The sequence below is a fragment of the Arctopsyche grandis genome, chromosome 1 (assembly GCF_051622035.1).
Source record: "Arctopsyche grandis isolate Sample6627 chromosome 1, ASM5162203v2, whole genome shotgun sequence".
In the NCBI taxonomy this organism is placed as follows: domain Eukaryota; kingdom Metazoa; phylum Arthropoda; class Insecta; order Trichoptera; family Hydropsychidae; genus Arctopsyche; species Arctopsyche grandis.
This window is the reverse complement of record NC_135355.1, coordinates 22,888,590-22,907,922: the sequence shown is the minus strand read 5'-3', so window position 1 is coordinate 22,907,922 and position 19,333 is coordinate 22,888,590. Positions and strand designations below refer to the sequence as shown.

At 32.1% G+C, this 19,333-nt stretch overlaps 1 protein-coding gene across 2 annotated transcripts in view; it reads left to right on the top strand.

Moving 5' to 3' along the window:
- The window catches only part of LOC143909124 (uncharacterized), a 40,587-nt gene that overhangs the window by 2,392 nt on the left and 18,862 nt on the right, over positions 1-19,333 (top strand). For both annotated transcript variants that reach the window (XM_077427036.1, XM_077427028.1), the window contains exon 2: positions 8,142-8,345. In XM_077427036.1, coding sequence (XP_077283162.1) covers positions 8,177-8,345 — 169 coding nt within the window. In that variant the 5' untranslated portion in view covers positions 8,142-8,176. The remainder of the gene's footprint in view (positions 1-8,141; positions 8,346-19,333) is intronic.

Here is a 19,333-nt window from a genome sequence, read left to right as displayed (position 1 = left end):
TATACATATTTACAATCATATATTTGTCACTAATCATATATTTGGTATTATTTGGATATATTTGAATATCAGTCTGTCAAATTGATCTCTTTTGTATTCAAAATCAGCAGCTATTTCTATTACGGCCTGGTCAAAGGCATTTGGATGATTATCAAAATCGCGGTTGAATATTTAATGATAATATGTTTAATAAACTATCTCTCTTAGTTTATTCATTTTTTCAAATTTAGTGGCTACTATAGTTGTAATATTGTTCTTTTAAAATTTGATTCACATTGATGATATTTTACCCAAAACATCATTCAAAATCGTTATCGAAACGTGAATTTGAGGATCGTTTACCATTTTTAAGCAATATTTGTTGATTCTGTCATTATGTTTGTGCACTTTATACATACATACATATGTATTTTGGACTGTTTATCCAATAATTTTGTCCCGGTTTGTAATTTAGTAAATAAACTGTTAGAACAGACAATTCTAACATGAAATAAATACAAAATTAAGCCGTGCATGATGCATTGTGTGATACTTCATACCAGACGGAGTTCAAGTTAAGCTTTTGGAATTTGAGTCAGTTAAGCTCTTTAATGCAGTTTATAAATTGTGAGGGTGTAATGTTCAACCCTCAATACATCCGGGTATTATTTTAACAAATTGGATTGACTACGTAAATCAAAATATTTATATTAATAAAAAATTCGGGTGTGACCAACCCATGACATTATCTATGTATTTGAGGAATATAAGAAAGCCACAAAACAAAATTCTATATTGAACCGTACAGACACATTCACAGCACTATGAAATACTATTAGCAGCATTATAGCTGTGACAGCATTTTCGATATTAAGCATTAAAAAAACGTAATAATTCTCGATAAAGAGTTATGAATTATGAAAAAAAAATACTATTTCGAAATTTATGTCGAGATAAATCGAATGGTTGGAGGCACAGTACATTATTTAAAATCAATAAAAAAAATTTTAATGTTCCCATAGTACGACAAAGGTTTTCCACGAAGTCCATTAAAATCCAAAATTCACATTTTTTGCTCCGGCCTAATATACATACATGATGAGGCCATCTCCAACCATCATAATGTAGCCAGTATGGTAGTCCGTTATGTAGCTTTCGCGACCTATATTTCAAATAATCCCAAAATTATATACGAAAACGGCACATCACAATGATCGCGTGCAGACCCGTAGCGATGTTTTTGGAGCCCTTGGTAAATATCAAATTTGTCGCCCCTTTAATATTTTTTCATTAGATTTAAAGAATTTATTTCGTTTAAAAAATAACATATTTATTGAAATATTTAAATTCAACAAATAAAAAAAATAAAAAACAGGTTATTATTTATAATATAGATGTCCCACATTGACAATTTCGCAATTTATATATTATAAAAGGAATCAGTGCACTTAAAACATAATTAAAATTTCGTGGTTTTTATTTCTTTGTCGATTATTTATCATTTATTTTAATTTTTAATAATGTGTGTTTCAAATAATTTTTTCTTTATCTAAAAACATAAATCTGTGTTGACCAGTAACCAATTACATTATTAACAACTTAACTATTATTTATTACAGATACAAAAAACTAAAGACGAATTTTCCGTGAATTTGGTGTTTGGTGTTAGAAGTCTGTTATTCTATTTTCAAAATTTATATTACTTGCTAATTCAATTTCAATTGATATATATTTTTACTTTATCTATGTACGTAGTAACAATAGATGAAGTTTTGTGAACATGCGAAAATTCGAACTCGAGATTTTGACTGATTCGAACTCAGAATCGATTACTGATCACGTTTTCATGATCTAGAAAAAATGTGTGTGTGTGTGTCTGTGTGTCTGTGTATTTTGGGGATTTTTTTATCATATTATACTATTTTCTCGAAAATCCCTAAAATCATTATCGTACCCCTGAATTAATAACGATGATCTATAAATATCCTGTTTCTTTTGCTGAGGTGCAGTGTTAACCTTATTCCATTTATCAAGTGTGAGATTCCAAAGATTTAAAAATTCAAGAAACTTATAATTGAAAGTAAATGGTATAATTTAAAGTAAAATTGTTTTCGCAAGTGAATGTGAATTAGCAAAATTATGATCATATTTTATGATATTTAAAACTGAAAATACATAAGTACATACATACATATGTCCTCATATTGATCGTGAATTGCTTCCACTGCTTTCGATTTTGGACACCATCTCGTATCCAAATGTTTTTACAAGCTAATTATGATGAACGATTTTTCCCATATATTTAGTAGACGATGAAAAAAGTTCGAGTGTGACCAACCCATGACTTTATCTATTTATTTGAGGAATATAAGAAGGTTAAAAAACAAAATTTGATATTGAACCGTACAGACAAATTATAAAATACTAATAACTATGACTGCGATACAAATTGAGCGCAAATGTATGGAAACTTGCACAAAACAAAAGTTCTACTTCCGGTTGTTGGATTTTTTTTTTTATACTTAAAATCACTATCAGTTTTATACATATTAAATATCAAGAAATTAAAAATTATTTAAAAGGTCAAAATAAAATAATGAAATAGTTTTAAAAAAAATACTACTTCCGACTTACAAATTCTGACCAAAACCTTCTCAGCTCTAAGTTAGTACATAAAGAAAACAAATATAAATTTTCAACTTGATACTTTCAGGGGTGTGGACAGAATAGTGGACACAACATTTTTGATCTTTCTAGAGGAAAAAATTCCACTTCCGGTTCATTAACTTTAGTGATTTTATTTTTATTTTTAATTAAAATCAATATCTTTATTATACACAATTAATATCAAGAAGATTAAAATAATTTAAAAAGTCAAAATAAAATAATGAAATAGTTTTAAAAAAAATACTACTTCCGACTTACGAATTCTGACCAAAACCTTCATTATGTCTTCATAAACCTTCAAAAATTTTCATTATGTCGATAAGAATTTCAGTAACCGATACTAAGTTTCAGTTTGATAGGACTAACGCTGCTCAAAAAATACCTAAAATACACAGACACACACACAATTTTTTTCTAGATCACGTATTCACGTACAGTTCGAATCAGTCAAAATCTCGTGTTCGAATTTTCGCATGATCACATGTAACCGACACCGTACCTGAGTAGTATGTATATTATATGCCATTAATTAAAATATATTTAGAATGGGCCTCTACTTAGCCGATCCGTAAAAAAATTTACATTTTGATCAATAAAAAATATTTGGTAGGTAAAAATAATGGATTGATCAGTGAATATAATAAATGATCAGTTGCTACGCGATCAGTTATTAAATATAATGATAAGTATTTAAATAATATGAGCAGTAATTAAACCAAAATGATCAGTATATAAAACAAAATGATAAGATTTAAAAATAAATGATCAATTATTAAATGAAACGATCAGTTTTACGGATTCTGACAGATGAAGTAGAGCCAATGTTGCCGTATTGGATCGTTTACGATAGTATAAAGAAATATTGTCACTAGCAACATCCTCTACCCCCGCGTGCGTTTCTTTGTTTACGCCGGACCACGCGTTGATAAATTCTGACATTCACTGGTGTTTTAATTTCTCGCTTTTCTCCTTGACTTTGAATTCGCTTTTAACTGGCTTTCTTTCACTTGCTGACGCTACGCTTCCTGGTATTTTTCTCTCTTGAACTGACCTTTTCTCGGATGTGTTTGACCCGGCTTTAACAACTTGAACATCGTTCATAAACAAATATTGACCCTTCTCCGTTTTCAACCCCCTCGGTCCTAGCACCTCGCTCCAGGTTCATTTTAGTCTCACTGTCTCAGTTCGCGCGTGTCTGTTAACTTAATAAATACCGACCCTAAAAACCTAAGGTGTTGGCTGCTAAGATCTTAGATGGACGACGCGCTATCATCCAACTGTCGAAAATTATAGTTTATTTGGTTTTACTTATCATTTATAGCATTTATCTGATCACTTATTTAATTAATTACTGATCGAAAAATGAATATTTACTGATAATTTATATTAATCACTTATTTAATAAATTACTGATCATTAATCTTAATTTTTAACTTTTGTTTTTAGTTATTTTTAACCTACCAAATAATTAGTTCCCTTTAGAATGAATAGTGTTGATTTACTTGTTTGTTTATGTATCAATATCGTTTAACCCTTCGTTATATTTACATATGTATATATGTACATATAATATTTATGTACATTCATAAGTACATTCATACATATAGATATGTATACATATTTTATTTTAATTTTACTCAATACGTTTATTTTAATTTTACCCAAAATACCCATAACACCTTCGTAATTTCGCAGGTGAGTCGTTAAAGCTATCGAATAAACGAAAGTAAAATATTTTTGCAATAATCGTCAGCACTGCGCTAACATCCACATTGTTTATGCGATTATATCACTTTCGAAAATTATAATTAGTGTTACAGCAATTGAGATTAAGCGGTCACGCAATAAACTTTATTCACAAATGCTACATATAATACATCCATATGTATTTACATCTTACAATATATTATATAAACCAACTTAATGAATTTAATATTCAAATTTTATGCTGTTACAATAAAATATATAATAAGAAGTTGTCGTGTTTCGAAATATGTATGTATAAAGTTCATAAGTGGTTTGGCCTAAAATACGATTCTCTGGTTCAAGCTTTTATAACACGGTGTTAGCATTAGTAAACTAATTTATATGTACGAAATCATAAATTTCATAAACACAACATAATGATCTAATAATTAATTTTCAGCGGAGATCGGAATATAGAGTATAAATCTATATAAATATATATATATATATATATATATATATATATATATATATATATATATATATATATATATATATATATATATATATATATATATATGTACATCTTATATTATATCTGAGAGGATAAGGGCCCTAATTTAAATCGTTTCGTTTGAATCTTCAAGATTAATTAAAACGCTGACATTCGGAAATAAACAAATTTCTGGTTACGAAAAAAAATTTTTTTAGGTGTCAAATGAAATAACATTGTTGATTTTTTTTATGTAATTGATAATGTGGATAGAGGACCTCTAAGGTGAAAAATATATAAAATCGAAAGGCGTGAAACTCGATAAGAACCAATTTTATACCTCCATGCTACATTTACCTATGTATATACGTAATATGTATGTAGTTTTAAGAATATAAAGTTGCTTCCACTAAACAAAATCACTTCCATGACTGATGGTTCAATCTATGGTCGATTGAATCTTCTCCTCGAAGCTGGAGACCATCCGTAAAATCAATATGGAGTGGAAAAAGATCCCATGTCCTGCAACGGATATACAGGCACATTATTCTTCTTTTTATTCCCTCGACGTGCTAAGGTCTGTTCACACCTATTCGGCACGTATCGGCAGCAACAGGCAACCTGCAAGTACAGGGAGTATTCTTTTGTACATTCTATATGTACAAAAGAATAAAGAATAATCAATTATTTCAATATTATTATCAGAAGATTGAACTATATTCAGCCATGGTAGTGCCATTTTCACCGTACGATTTTGGCCCTGACAAGCATCACTGTACGAGTATGCTATTACGTGTTCTTGAGTTGTTATATTTTCACAATGCTTTAAAATACATGAAGCGACTTCCTATAAACCTTTTATAAATACTAAGCTAACTCTTGGTGAGATTCATCTGAAGATGATAACTGTCTTATTTGTTTCCATTTTTTTGAAGTATTATTCAGATATCGTGGTCGTATATCTACAAACCACATACAAATCAATTTAGTTATATAAAAATATAACGAACATTTTTTTATTATTATCTCAAACATACATATGAATAATAGTTACCTGAGCCACTATCTGATGATGACATAATGGTAATGAAATCAAATTTAGGATTGCTAATAACTAGAGGTAGGACCGGAAGCGTGCCGTTTATTGTTCAATTGTTGTAAATCCTTTGTAAAAAAGGTTCGGCAAACCTTTAACAATGCATTTACAACATTTGAACAATATACAGCCCCCTCAAGGTCCGGGCTTTACTTATAATACAGAGTAGAAAATAATGATGTAACCAGACGCGCGGCACACGTACTTATGGCGAAATCGCACAGCGTGGTATGCGGTATGTGGTACGTCGACAAGTTCTCCTATATTTCTTAAAACCTTTATCGAACACTGTCAAGGAAGGATAAATAAAACCATACAATTTGACCGAAAAAGGTTTAAAGGGGTGGGGCGTACCGGTCGTTCATGGTATACGTGCCAGGTATGCCACATGTTTTATATCGGTCTTCCTCACGGACCCGAATGTGAAACGCCTGAAAACGCAAATATCGGAAGGCAAAGATCGAAAATCAAAAGATCTTAAGTGGAAAGATCAAAAAGAAATGGTAAACGGTACTATGTATATATAATATACATATATATATGAGTGGCATGCGGCGAAATTATCTCTCTTTTTTTCATACAGCCTTGTTTAATGTGCGCGCGCAGAATACGGGAGGAAAAGCCTGTTCCTCTTATTCCTTTTGTATCCTGCTCGCACAAATTAAGTGAGTATGTACGTGAGTATGTACCGTTTACCATGCACCCTTTTTTATCTTTCGACTTAAGATCTTTCGATTTTCGATCTTTGCCTTCCGATATTTGCGTTTTCGGGCGTTTCACATTCGGGCCCGTGAGGTAGACCCGTTTTATATATGTTTAAAACTATCTAAAAAAAAACGTCCCACATACCACATCCTACATACCGCGCTGTGTGATTTCACCCTTAGACTGTTGTCAAAATGAACAAAAGTGGCATACCGTTGAAAGTGACAACAATACTCTGCATTAATGCTATACAAAGTTTCAGCATATTTTTTTTATGTTTGACATAAATTATATTATTTTACAACAATGTGAACCCAAATATATGAATAACTTATTTTTTTTAATTTCTTGACTTACGCCGCCAATTTCTTAATTATGGGCATATATCATGGGCGCCCGCAGGGGGGGGCAAGGGGGGGCACTTGCCCCCCCCCCCCCCCCCTGGATTGATGGAAAATAGACAAATAATGCTACTTGTATTTTAAATCACTTCGTGTTAGCATAAAGAAAGTGTGGAGAGACAGAACGTTGACCAGCCTGGAGCCAGCCTATGTAAAATCTACTACGAAGATTCCTATCGTTTGCTAACTGATCCATACAAGCCTCACCCGTCATATGATTTTGAAGGCGACATGTCAGGAAGTGGAAAACGTTGTTTCGGGGAATCTTGGCTAACCCAGTATACTCCATGGTTATCATATTCACCTAGGTTAAAAGGTGCTTTTTGCATTTTCTGTGTTTTATTTCCGCATCCAGTTCAAAGAGGAATTGAAGGTGCCTTCATTACTACTCCTTGTTCAAAGTACAAAGATTCTAATGAATGTGCCAGAAACCATACCAGCTCAGCATGGCATCGTAGGTCTCAACAAGAGGCTGAACACTTCGTGTCAACCATTAGAGATCCAAATAAGGATATTATTTGTCAGATAGATAATTCTGTAAAACGAACTATTGAAGAAAGCAGAAAGAAACTGTATCCTATTATTTCAACAATCTTATTTTGCGGAACAAATGATTTAGCAATTCGTGGGAAAGATGCCCTTCTTTACTACAGTGTCCTGTCCGTTCGTTCACCATACAAATACGCTACAGTAAATTAAAACTACATTAAAACATTACTAAAAATATTTAGCCCCCCCTTAGAAAATTTTCTGCGGGCGCCCATGGTATATGTATGTAGAAATGATTTTTAAACGAGCCGAGCCGTATGTATGGTTGGCCAAACTGCTAGGGATAGAGTGTGTGTGGTATGCATGGGAGAGACCGGATGCGTGTTGTTATGGTCACTTGTTGGAGAACAAGCCCGAAGACACATGTACAATAAATAGTCTGACACTTAATCTGTGCGTTTCGCTTGGAACCCTTCACATCCGGATCCTATATGTATATTCTGTATGTAAATAGGGAATGAAACTTGGAGTACAAAAACACATAGACCTATGTATGTACAATGTACATATGATAAAATGTTTGTTTTGACACGTGTATATTGTTTGACATTGTATATTGTTTCAGGGCTGTATGGTGTGGGCGGTGTGTGCATTATCGGCATGAGGGGTGGTCTGCTGGTGGTAGCACTGCTGCAGGCGGCGGGCGCGCGAGCGGCTGGCGCGCCCGCCGCCTCCCCCCGGGCACCTCCCAACAATATCCTCTCTGTAGATGACGACGAGCCAATGCCAGACATCGACGAAGACGATGACCAAGACAACAACTCCACAGGTATGTCTTGACTTGTCTCTACCTCCAACTGAAAATAATCGTGTAGTTAAAAGAAATACTATTCTCTAAAGCGTGATAATCGATCAATACTGAGTACAAATCAGTCAAAAACTGGATGTCGAATTTTTCACATTCTCAATATATCATTTATAAATAAAGTATATAAGTTTTTTTAAAGAAGAAGAAAAAATTATTTACCATTTAATAGTCTTGTACCCGATGACATATCATGGCATGGATGTTGGCATATAAAGTTATTAAATAAAAAAATTCGGGTGTGACCAACCCATGACTTTATCGATGTATTTGAGGAATATAAGAAGGTTACAAAACAAAATTCGATATTGAACTAATAACTATGATAGCGATACAAATTGAGCGCAAATATATGCAAATAATTGCACAAGACAAAAGTTCTACTTCCGGTTGTCGGATTTTGTTCAAATTTTTTTTATTATTTAAAATCAGTATAATTATTATACACATTAAATATCAAGAGGATAAAAATAATTTAAAAGGTCAAAATATAATAATGAAATATTGTTTTACAAAAAAATACTACTTCCGATTTACGAATTCTGACCAAAACGTTACCAAATCTAAGTTAGTACATAAACAACACAAATATAAATTTTCAGCTTAATACATTCAGGGGTATGGACAGGATCCAGGCGACAACATTTTTGACCTTTCTAATAAGAGAAAATCCCACTTCCGGTTCATTTAATTTGATGATTTTATTTTTTGTTTTTACTTTAAATAACTATCTTTATTACACTCAATAAATATCAAGAAGATTAAAATAATTTAAAAGGTCAAAATAAAATAATGAAATATTGTTTTAAAAAAAAATGCTACTTCCAGTTTACGAATTCTGACCAAAACGTTACCAAATCTACATATGTAAGTTAGTACATAAACAACACAAACAAATTTTCAGCTTAATATTATACATTCAGGGGTGTGGACAGGATCCGGGCGACAACATTTTTGACCTTTATAAGAGGAGAAAATCCCACTTCCGGTTTATTAAATTTAATGATTTTTTTTATTTTCATCAAATTAATACAAAAATTATACTTGAATTTTTTTAAGTATAATTTTCGTGAAGATCACACATGTTTAAGGGGTCGAAAAAAATAGTGGAAGATAAATCGAACAGGAGTAAACTGCCACTTCCGGTTGAGGTATGCTTACCAAATATTATTCATAACTTGCTATTACGCTTAAAATTCTAGATATAAAATTTCAGTTCAATAAACTAAAAGGTTTTTGAGAAAAACATAAAAAACCTCGATTCTCTAGAGTAAAACTACTACTTCCGGTTAAGATAAAAATATTTAAAAAATATAAAGTTATAGATATTATTATTTCTATTACATGTAAAAAAAAATAATCCGATTCAGTCAGCGGTTTGTGAGATAATTGAATTCAAAAACTTAAAAAAAAGAGGACACCTATAAGGGGAGGTACCATTTCCGGGCAACTTAAAAATTTGAAAAAAATTTTCGTCATAATTTGGCTTAATTATGAAATACTAATAGCTATGACAGCATTTTCGATACAAATTGAGCGCAAATGTATGGAAATCTTTCAAATAAAAAGTAAGATTAATCCACTCATTGTATTAAATTTCATAAAACAACATTTACAAGAATTATATCCGAAGTTTTTGGTATTCAAATTTTGTTGACATTCGTTGCCTATAACTGTAGCAAGTGGTGAACGCAGTTTTTCAAAACCTAAATTTATTAGAACTTATCCCCGGTCTTCAGTGTCACAAAATAGATTTTCCAGTTTGGGAACTCAATCTATTGAAAATGATCGCTGAAAATCTTGATTTTTCAGCTTTAATTAAAGATTTTGGCTCGGAAAGTTCACTTCTAAAATATTATTTTATTTATTTTTAACCCCGCCTGTGGGATTGGGAAACCTTGTTAAACACTTTTCTGCCGGTTGGTAACCCATTTCTTAATATTTTTTCTAGGAACACTGTGTGACCAGCCCATGACTTTATCTATGTATTTTAAGAATATAAAAAGTTAAAAAAAAATCGCTTTGAGTGTTAACGCAGAGAAAATAAAATAAAAAAATGTATGGAAACTTGCACAAGACAAAACTTCTACTTCCGGTTGTAAAATTTTGTTCAATTTTTTTTGTTACTTAAAATCACTATCACTATTACATACTAAATATCAAGAAGATTAAAATAATTTAAAATGTCAAAATACAATAATGAAATATTGTTTTAAAAATAAATACTTCTTCCGGTTTACGAGTTATGACCAAAACGTTATCAGCTAAGTTAGTAAACAAAGAATACACATATGAATTTTCAGCTTGATACGTTTAGGGGTGTGTACTAGGGTTTCTGATCTCCCGGACTTCAATTTCAATTCCCGCGACACGGAACGGACCCCGGGATCGTTCCCGGGATTCCCGGGATCCCGGGACACAAAAAACTTTTTTTTTTCAATTTAATATATTTTTTATTAATAAAAAATATATTTATTTATTTACAAAATATAAAAAGGAAACAATGCATAATATATTAATTTACTGGAAAAAATGTAATTATAAAAGCACCCTTATTAAAAGTAGCTTCTTAAGAATACTAAAATATTTAAATGAGAATCCGAAAGCCTATTTCTGGATTTGGTACAAAAACTCTTTTAGTTTTGGTCGACGTTGGTTTTATTGTTATATTTGTTGAAAGGGACGAAAACATGTTTTTTTAATTATCGGTTTGTTGAATTTAGTGATTTTAAATTGATACAAGAATTATACTTGAATTTTTTGTGAAGAGCGGGCATGTTTAAGGGGTCGAAAAAAATAGTGGAAGAAAAATCGAACAAAAGTGAACTAGCACTTCCGGTTGACGAATGCTTACCACATTTTATTCATAACTTGGTATTAAACTTAAATTTTAAGATATGAATTTTTAGTTCAATAGACTAAAAGTTTTCTGAGAAAACTTTTGTTCTATTGAGTTTTCTGAGAAAAAACCTCAATTCTCTAGAGTAAAAGTACTACTTCCGGTTCAGATAAAAATATTAGGTTATTAAATTTATAATTTCAGTCCGATTCAGTTAGCGGTTTGGGAGAGAATTGAATTCAAAAACTTAAAATAAGGGGACACCTATAAGGGGAGGTACCATTTCCGGGTAACTTAAAAATTTGAAAAAAATTTTCGTCATAATTTGGCTTAATAATGAAATACTAATAGGTACTATTTCTGGTCAAATTTGAAAACTTTTTATTTTCTAGATTTTCCGTAGTTTTTCCGCACTGCTATAAACATCAAGCGATTCTTCATAAATTTGGTAGTTAGTAACCACGCCGCGCCCTCTCCAATCACGTATTTTGTTTTAAGATAAAAAATGAGAATCGACTCTTGGCCCGCCGGACTTTAAAAAAAAATTATTTTAACATCTTAGTGCAGTGAATTTTAATCAAAAATTTTCCTGCCAATCGCCTAAAACTTCATTATTGAACCAGTTCAGCGGCTACCAACCATTTTTGACTCGCGTATACCTTCGCAGTTCATTTTCAAAACTTCTCATGTTTGTAAATTATTCATTTGCTGAAATTATAAAGCGAGTTTCGAGGGACGCAGTCCCACGAAACGTTTGGCAAAAGATTGTAGCGAAAAAATTACTAGTCATCAATTTCTGCCTGCAGCGGACCAACTATAGTTGATTTTACAGGCGTTGCTCAGGTGTTTGGTACATTGGCCTATGACTTTAGATGTATGATCTGAATTGTATTACCAAGAAATAATATATATTTTACAGTCCAATTTCCGTTCATACATGAACAAACTAATTTGTTCATTCAAGAACCAATCTTGTCAGCTATAGTTTACAAAAAAGTAACATTGACAAACGAACTGGTTTGTTCATGTGCAAACTATTAGGCATAATTTTAACTATTCACATCCTGTATATGTACATATGCTTATCCTGGAATGCAATATTTTAAAAATAACCACAAACGGGAATTACAGCAACGTTGCAACATGGTTCCATAGGATTTTCCTTTTAAATACTTGACGTGTAACACCTGGTGAGTATATTTGAAGATTACTTTTTACTTTTAATACTTGAACTAAAGCCCCTGTTCGTGTATGAACATACTAGTAAGTTCTAGAGTGAACACTTGGACTGTAACATGTATGTATAATTATGTTCATATGTACATACATATATACCAAATGTGTAAAAAGTGTGGTACTACATTGAAAACTGTAGATGGATGTCATAAAGTTTATTCACTTAATTCATCATCAAATTTGATATTAGTACAACTTTTTACATGTGAAAATTCCACTAAAGATTTATGGCCGAAGAGTCGTCCATATGAGCCGCTACCTACATACATATGTACATACATATAAATGAAGAAAAGTGGACTAATGCCACTTTCAAATATAACGGCTCATATATTGAATGAGTACATACAACATGAAAAATTTTATAGCAAATATCAAACCACTCTCTTAAGTCTCGCCAGCTTACTGAACGCGATGGGCAACATAAAAATTTGTTTCATTCATACATATATGTACATATGTATGTATGTAGTTACTATCACGATTTTTATAGGACTTTTAAGAAAAATCTTTGTGTCGAAGTTCAACATATGCATATTACATATTTTTGTACGGACTTTCAATTTATGCTGTAAAGTTTTTTGTCCCAGTTTTATGGCAACGGCAAAACGCGCTTTAACTACCGAGGGAATGTCACCCCACCGACGGGAAATTCTCTCGAAAAAACGACCCCGAAAATTTTACCGCAACCCCTTAGCTACCAGTGGCCTACCTCACCGTTATGTATTTTTCATACGTAGTAGGAAAAATCAATGTCGGCGCATTGCTCAAGAGTGGAAAGCCCACCTAAAATGCCCGGTAGGCATACATTGCAAGCTCTTCGAACGTGGAAATGTAACCCATTTTATTACCCCAATGTACGTATAAAATTACTGTTCCAAGTCTAGTTTACATCTATCAGAATTCACACCGACATTTTAGTAAGAATATAAATATGTATATATATATATATATATACATATATATATATATATATATATATATATATATATATATATATATATATATATATATATATATATATATATATATATATATATATGTGTGTGTGTGTGTGTGTGTGTGTGTGTGTGTGTTTGTACATATATACAGGGTGCTTGGTAGCTATGTAGATGCAAAGCCTTTAAGGGTTAAATACAAAAAAAATATGAGATTTTTCCTACTTGACAAATTTTTGAAAACTTATGGTGCCTCTATTATCTTTTTCTGTTGACACAGATGGTTGAATTTGTTTTTATTTGATTGAATAAACATTAGGCAAACAAAAAAATAATAACTGACTAACATACCTCTTTTAACTTGGGCAGTATTAGCAATTAACTGTGAGATTTTGGTGTTTTTACTAAAAATCTTTAAAAAAGAAAAAAAGGCCGTAAGACTTTGGACTGAGGTATATGTGGCACAAAATGTTGTAAATTATGTAAGCTATCAACCCTTCAAGCCTTTGTATCAAGCTACCAAAAACTCTGTATATATTCGTTTCTTTCCATTTTTACTTTATTAATAATGATAAAAAAACAGAATGGATATAAAAATATAATCAAAAGAATAAATTGATAAAAAAAAACGAAATAGATTGGAATTTTGAATTAAATAATATCAAATTGCCAATGGGTATTGAAGTCTTCGCTTGTTAATTAGCTTTAGCTTTTCTGACGTTCGCAGTTTTTTTGTAGCAGTTAAAAGGTGTATGTACTCTCTCACTTTGTTTGACCTCATTCTGTTTCAGTCTAACACAGTGTGACGTCACTGGTGAACCTCAACTCAAACTCAATAGCAGCCTACAGTTGAAACGCCTTTAGGGGCTAAAAATGTCATTGAATTTTTTTATCTCCGTCGTCAAAGAGAAAATATAAAATAATATTTTGTCTATTACAATTTTACTTTATAAGAAAATGTCCCTTTCTGGTTTTGACAAGCATTAAATAAACACCATTACTTATATATGTATAATGTTGTTTATTTAATTATCTTTCAAATTTCGACATTTTTTGATTAAATTGGTCGGGAAAATAAACTTAGGTAATATACATATGTATATTAAGTAAAGATATTTTGTTTTTCCTTATTATTATGATACTCTATTATTGACTCATATAATGATACTCTATTATCGTATGTATATACATATGTATGTTTAATTCATAGTTTAGTATGAAAATGAAAATACGCCAGGCACTGCTAAAAAATTAACACTGAAAAAAGTTAGTCTAAATATAACTTAGAAACGGAATCGATTTCACTCTAATATTGAAGAGCATGAAACTCGTACACATTCAAACAAATTAACTAGATACAAAATAACCAAGTGAAACTAATAAATAGCTTGTAGAATACACTATAAATATAATATGTATATTTACATATGTACATGTATTTATCTACTTACGTATGTACATTCATATGTAGTACTGCACGTTCGTTCTTATCATCTTTTGGTAGCGATCACCATTTCGTACATGAGCCAACATAAAATCAATCGCAGACAAAATTTTGCAAAACTGGGTCACGAAAATCGCACCGGCGGAAAAGTCGTTAGTCAAATGTGCTTGCTTGCTTTTATTATCGAGAATGAAAATGCAGATTGCGCATTTTCCGCATGGAAAATGCAGTCTAAGTCTGCGAATCGCAGGCGAGAACGCAGTTCCTCTCATCGTAAAACATTTCCAATATCAAAATACTATTTTGCCATATGATATTTATACCAGTGTAACACTACACTACTAATCGTATATAATAATTGTCTAATGCGAGCGCACGTGCGTGCGTGTGAATGTCCGTTAACATGCTCCGTCTCTCTTTCTCCCTTTGGAATTGTATATCGTGGAAAGAGACGTAGCATAGTGAGCGTGTACAAAGTACTCATTCACCATGTGCCGTCTCTCTTTCTCCCCTTTGAATCGTGTATCGTGGAAAGAGACACAGTATAGTGTGGACTTTGCACTTCGAGCAGTGGGTTTCGTATATAATACATACATATATTAGTGTTCTGCCCGTTGATTTCAACGGGTGGTTTCGGAAAGGAATTGATACACGAATTAAAATAAAGTTATATGTTGTAATATAAATATTTAGTGACGTAATTTATAGGCACGCGGGTGCATCTAATATTAATCGTAATAAAAATTGCGCGCATTACACGCTTACCAATCTGACCAGTTCAAAATAATGAAAAAAGTGTGTGTATGTGTCACCCGCGACTCGGCCCAACGTCGCACATGCCTATCGTCAAATGACGCTCCAGACTCTCCCCCCCCCCCACTCCCCCACTACCACGCTTCCCCGCGTCCCGAATACTTTGCTCTGATTGGGTGTGTGTCCACGCATCTGTCACATACCCACACACATAGTCACATGTCCACACACATATCACGACCGTTTTTATATACCTATACATAAATATATTAGATTATAGTACAAATGACGGCTTCCGTTGATCCGAATTACGAACATTTACGAAGTGCACAAGTGTGTACACGCAGGCGACTAGTAATATATAAATGGGAAGGGATATGTTTGGGTGTGTGTGTGTGTGTTTGTGGTGAGTGCAACGATAAGTATGGAGATAAAAACAAATTTTTGAATTATCAAGAGTTATTATACATACATATGTGTGTAGGTGTACGATTTCGATTTCGATTCAGTTGCGACTCCGGTTGCGACTTTGGTTACGATTACGATGACGACAAAAATTGTTTACTATTATTATTATTATTATATTGTTATTAACAGTGGCGGACTGGCCATACAAGCGAACATGCCCGATGGCATGTGGGCCCCACTATCTGTTAGAAAATATGGGCCCTCAGTAAAATTAAATAACTTTTTAACTATTTCACGTGTGTAAAAATGTATAGGATATTGCAACTTTAGGACCTAAAGTTTGGGTATTTCAACAAAACAAATTTCTTACGATATACACAAATAACTAATACCTGCTTTAACAGCCCAAGGATCGGTTAACTTTTTTATTAGGCTTGAAATGTAAGTTTCAACATTTGCGTGGGCCTTTTTGCCGGGCCTATTCCAACCTCAAGATTATGTATATACCAATACCTATGTAACAACTAACTACTGAAATAAAAATGGGAATAAACAAATTTTCTTAAAACAATTTTGATAGGATGATTCATCATCAACCAGCGATTTAAATTTACTTCATACTTTCAAAATAACATTTGATTATACTTCGATGATATAGTAAGATTTAAATACACAATTTTAAACAGTTTCCGAATATAAAATCTATTCCTAATCTAGACACATCCATGTAAATAAAAATATAGGATAGGGGCCCCCTCCCCAAAATCCTGATTTTCGATTAACATTAATTGAAAATATTATGCATTTTTTTCAGGGACGTAATTTGGGGGGGCCATAGGGGGGCACTCGCCTAAATTAAGGAATAGTGTGAATTTAGAAAATATTATGAATTTAATGATTAATGAGATACTATGGATCTATGAATGCTACGTGTATTTCTTATGTATGTTACTTTTGGGTAACTAATAAAATAATCGCTGCTATGTGCTTTGAAAAAAAACAAAACAAAACTTTATCTAATGTTATTACGTACATAGATAAAGTGACAAGACAGTCGGTAGAAATTAAGTTAATTGATAGTTTTTTGGAGAATCAGTTTGATGGTCGATTAATGTTGACTATGTAAAGATTTGTGGAAAAAAATTTTCGCCCGCGGCGCTTTTTTTTCTTTTTACATAATATTTTTTTATAATTACTTTTTCAAAAATAAGCTTATTTTTTTCATATTTTATAACTCAATAAGGTAAAGAATATTTTCCATTTTTATTCCGATATAAAAAAGATTTTTTGAAAAAAAATTCAATTTGACTAATCTTTGCCTGCCCTGCCCCCCAAAGAAAAAGCTGAAATGACGTCCCTGATTGTTTTCTACCGAAAGTAAAAGCCGCTTTTATGCCGCATTCTTTTATGATGCATTATATTTACCTAGGACAAGGGTTAAAACGAAATATACAATATAATTTATGGATCTATTTTGCTTTTGCCATTTTTCTTGTACCTAAATTTGTTTATTCCCAATTTTGAAAAAAAAAAAAATTTCCCTTGATTTTTAGCGTGATGGAAAGAAGAAAATTTTGTTATATGGGGGGGGGGGGGACAAATTATTTTAACCCTGGGTGGGGCCCCCTTTGACTCCTGGCATGCACTGATTTCAGTCCCAGTCCGCCACTGGTTATTAAGGCTTCCAATCCCGGGATTCCGGTGTTTTCTGGTACCGTGATTCCCGGTGCTGAAACTAGTCTGAATACCGGGATTACGGTGCTGGCAGAAATTTCTTTAAACATATTTCTTTAAACATACATAAAACAACATTATATATTGAACAATGGTGGGATGAGCAATGACAGTCATGGTCCATTTATTTACCACCCGTTTCGACGCCAGCTTGCCATTTCCACGAAATGGTATGAACGCCCTGTATTGTGTCGCAGATATTGTACTCAGCCGCAATGATATTTGAAGCATATTTTAACCGATTCGAACTCGGAATCGGCCACTAATCACGTTTTCGTGATCTAGAAAAAATGTGCGTGTATCTGTGTTTCTGTGTGAGTATCTGTATGTTTATTGTGTGTCAGTGTATTTTGGGGATTTTTTAAACACTATTCGTCCCATCGAACTGAAACTTAGTATTGGTTACTGAAATTTTTATCGATACACCGTAATTTTTTTTCAAATTTTTAGTTGACCGGAAATGGTACCTCCTCTTATAGCTGTCCTCTTTCTTTTTAAGTTTTTGAATTAAATTATCTCCCAAACCACTCATCAAATCGAACTGAAATTTCTTACTTGTAATAGAAATTATTAATATTATACCCCAATATTTTTTCCTAAACCGAAAGTAGTACTTTTAATTTAGACAATCAAGGTTTTATGTATTTCTAAGAAATCCTTTAATTTATTGAACTGAAATTTTACCAAGTTAAGTATAAAAGTTGGTAAGCATCCGTTAACCAGAAGTGGCAGTGTACTATGGTTCAATTTTTTTTCAACTATTCAACTATTTTTTTCGACCCCTTTAACACGTGTTCTCTTCACATAAAAATTCAAGTATAATTTTTGTATCAAATAATGAAAATAAAAAAAAATCACTAAATATAATAAACCGGAAGCGGGATTTTTTCCTCTCGGAAAAGTCAAAAATGTTGTGACAACTTTCTTTCCACGCCCTGAACATATTTAGCTGAAAATTTATATTTGTATTCTTTTTGTACTAACATAGAGTTGATAAGGTTTTGGTCGGAATTCGTAAGCTGGAAGTAGAACTTTTGTCTTATGTAAGTTTTCCTACATTTGTGTTTAATTTGTATTGAAAATGCTCATAGCCGGTATATGCAGTGGCGGCTCGTGGATAAGATATCTGGGGGTGCTGCGGTTGATTAAAAATAAAAAAAATGTTTATTTGGATTATATTTTACTATTAACATCAAATAATATATATACTCTTACACGTATATATATATATATATATATATATATATACATATATACGGCAATGCAGCGATAGAATTTCCGGAAGTGCCGGTATTAAATAACATAAATTTATTAAATTTTTTTTTTCTAATTTTTTTCGTAAATTGAATTATATTAATTTAACAATAAATGTGAATATACCAGACCCGGTACGAGGGTGAGGCGCACGAGGCACTTGCCTAAGGCGAACAATAGAAAGGGCGCTGAATTGGTAAAGTTAATGGCTTTAAAAATTTCATGAAAAAAAAGACATTTGAAATTTGCAAATTAATTGATTTCATTTTCGTCATAAAAATTACAAGAAGGCCTTTCGAAGTCATTGCATATGGGCCCAAAATCTTTGGGTATTTGCTATTTTTAC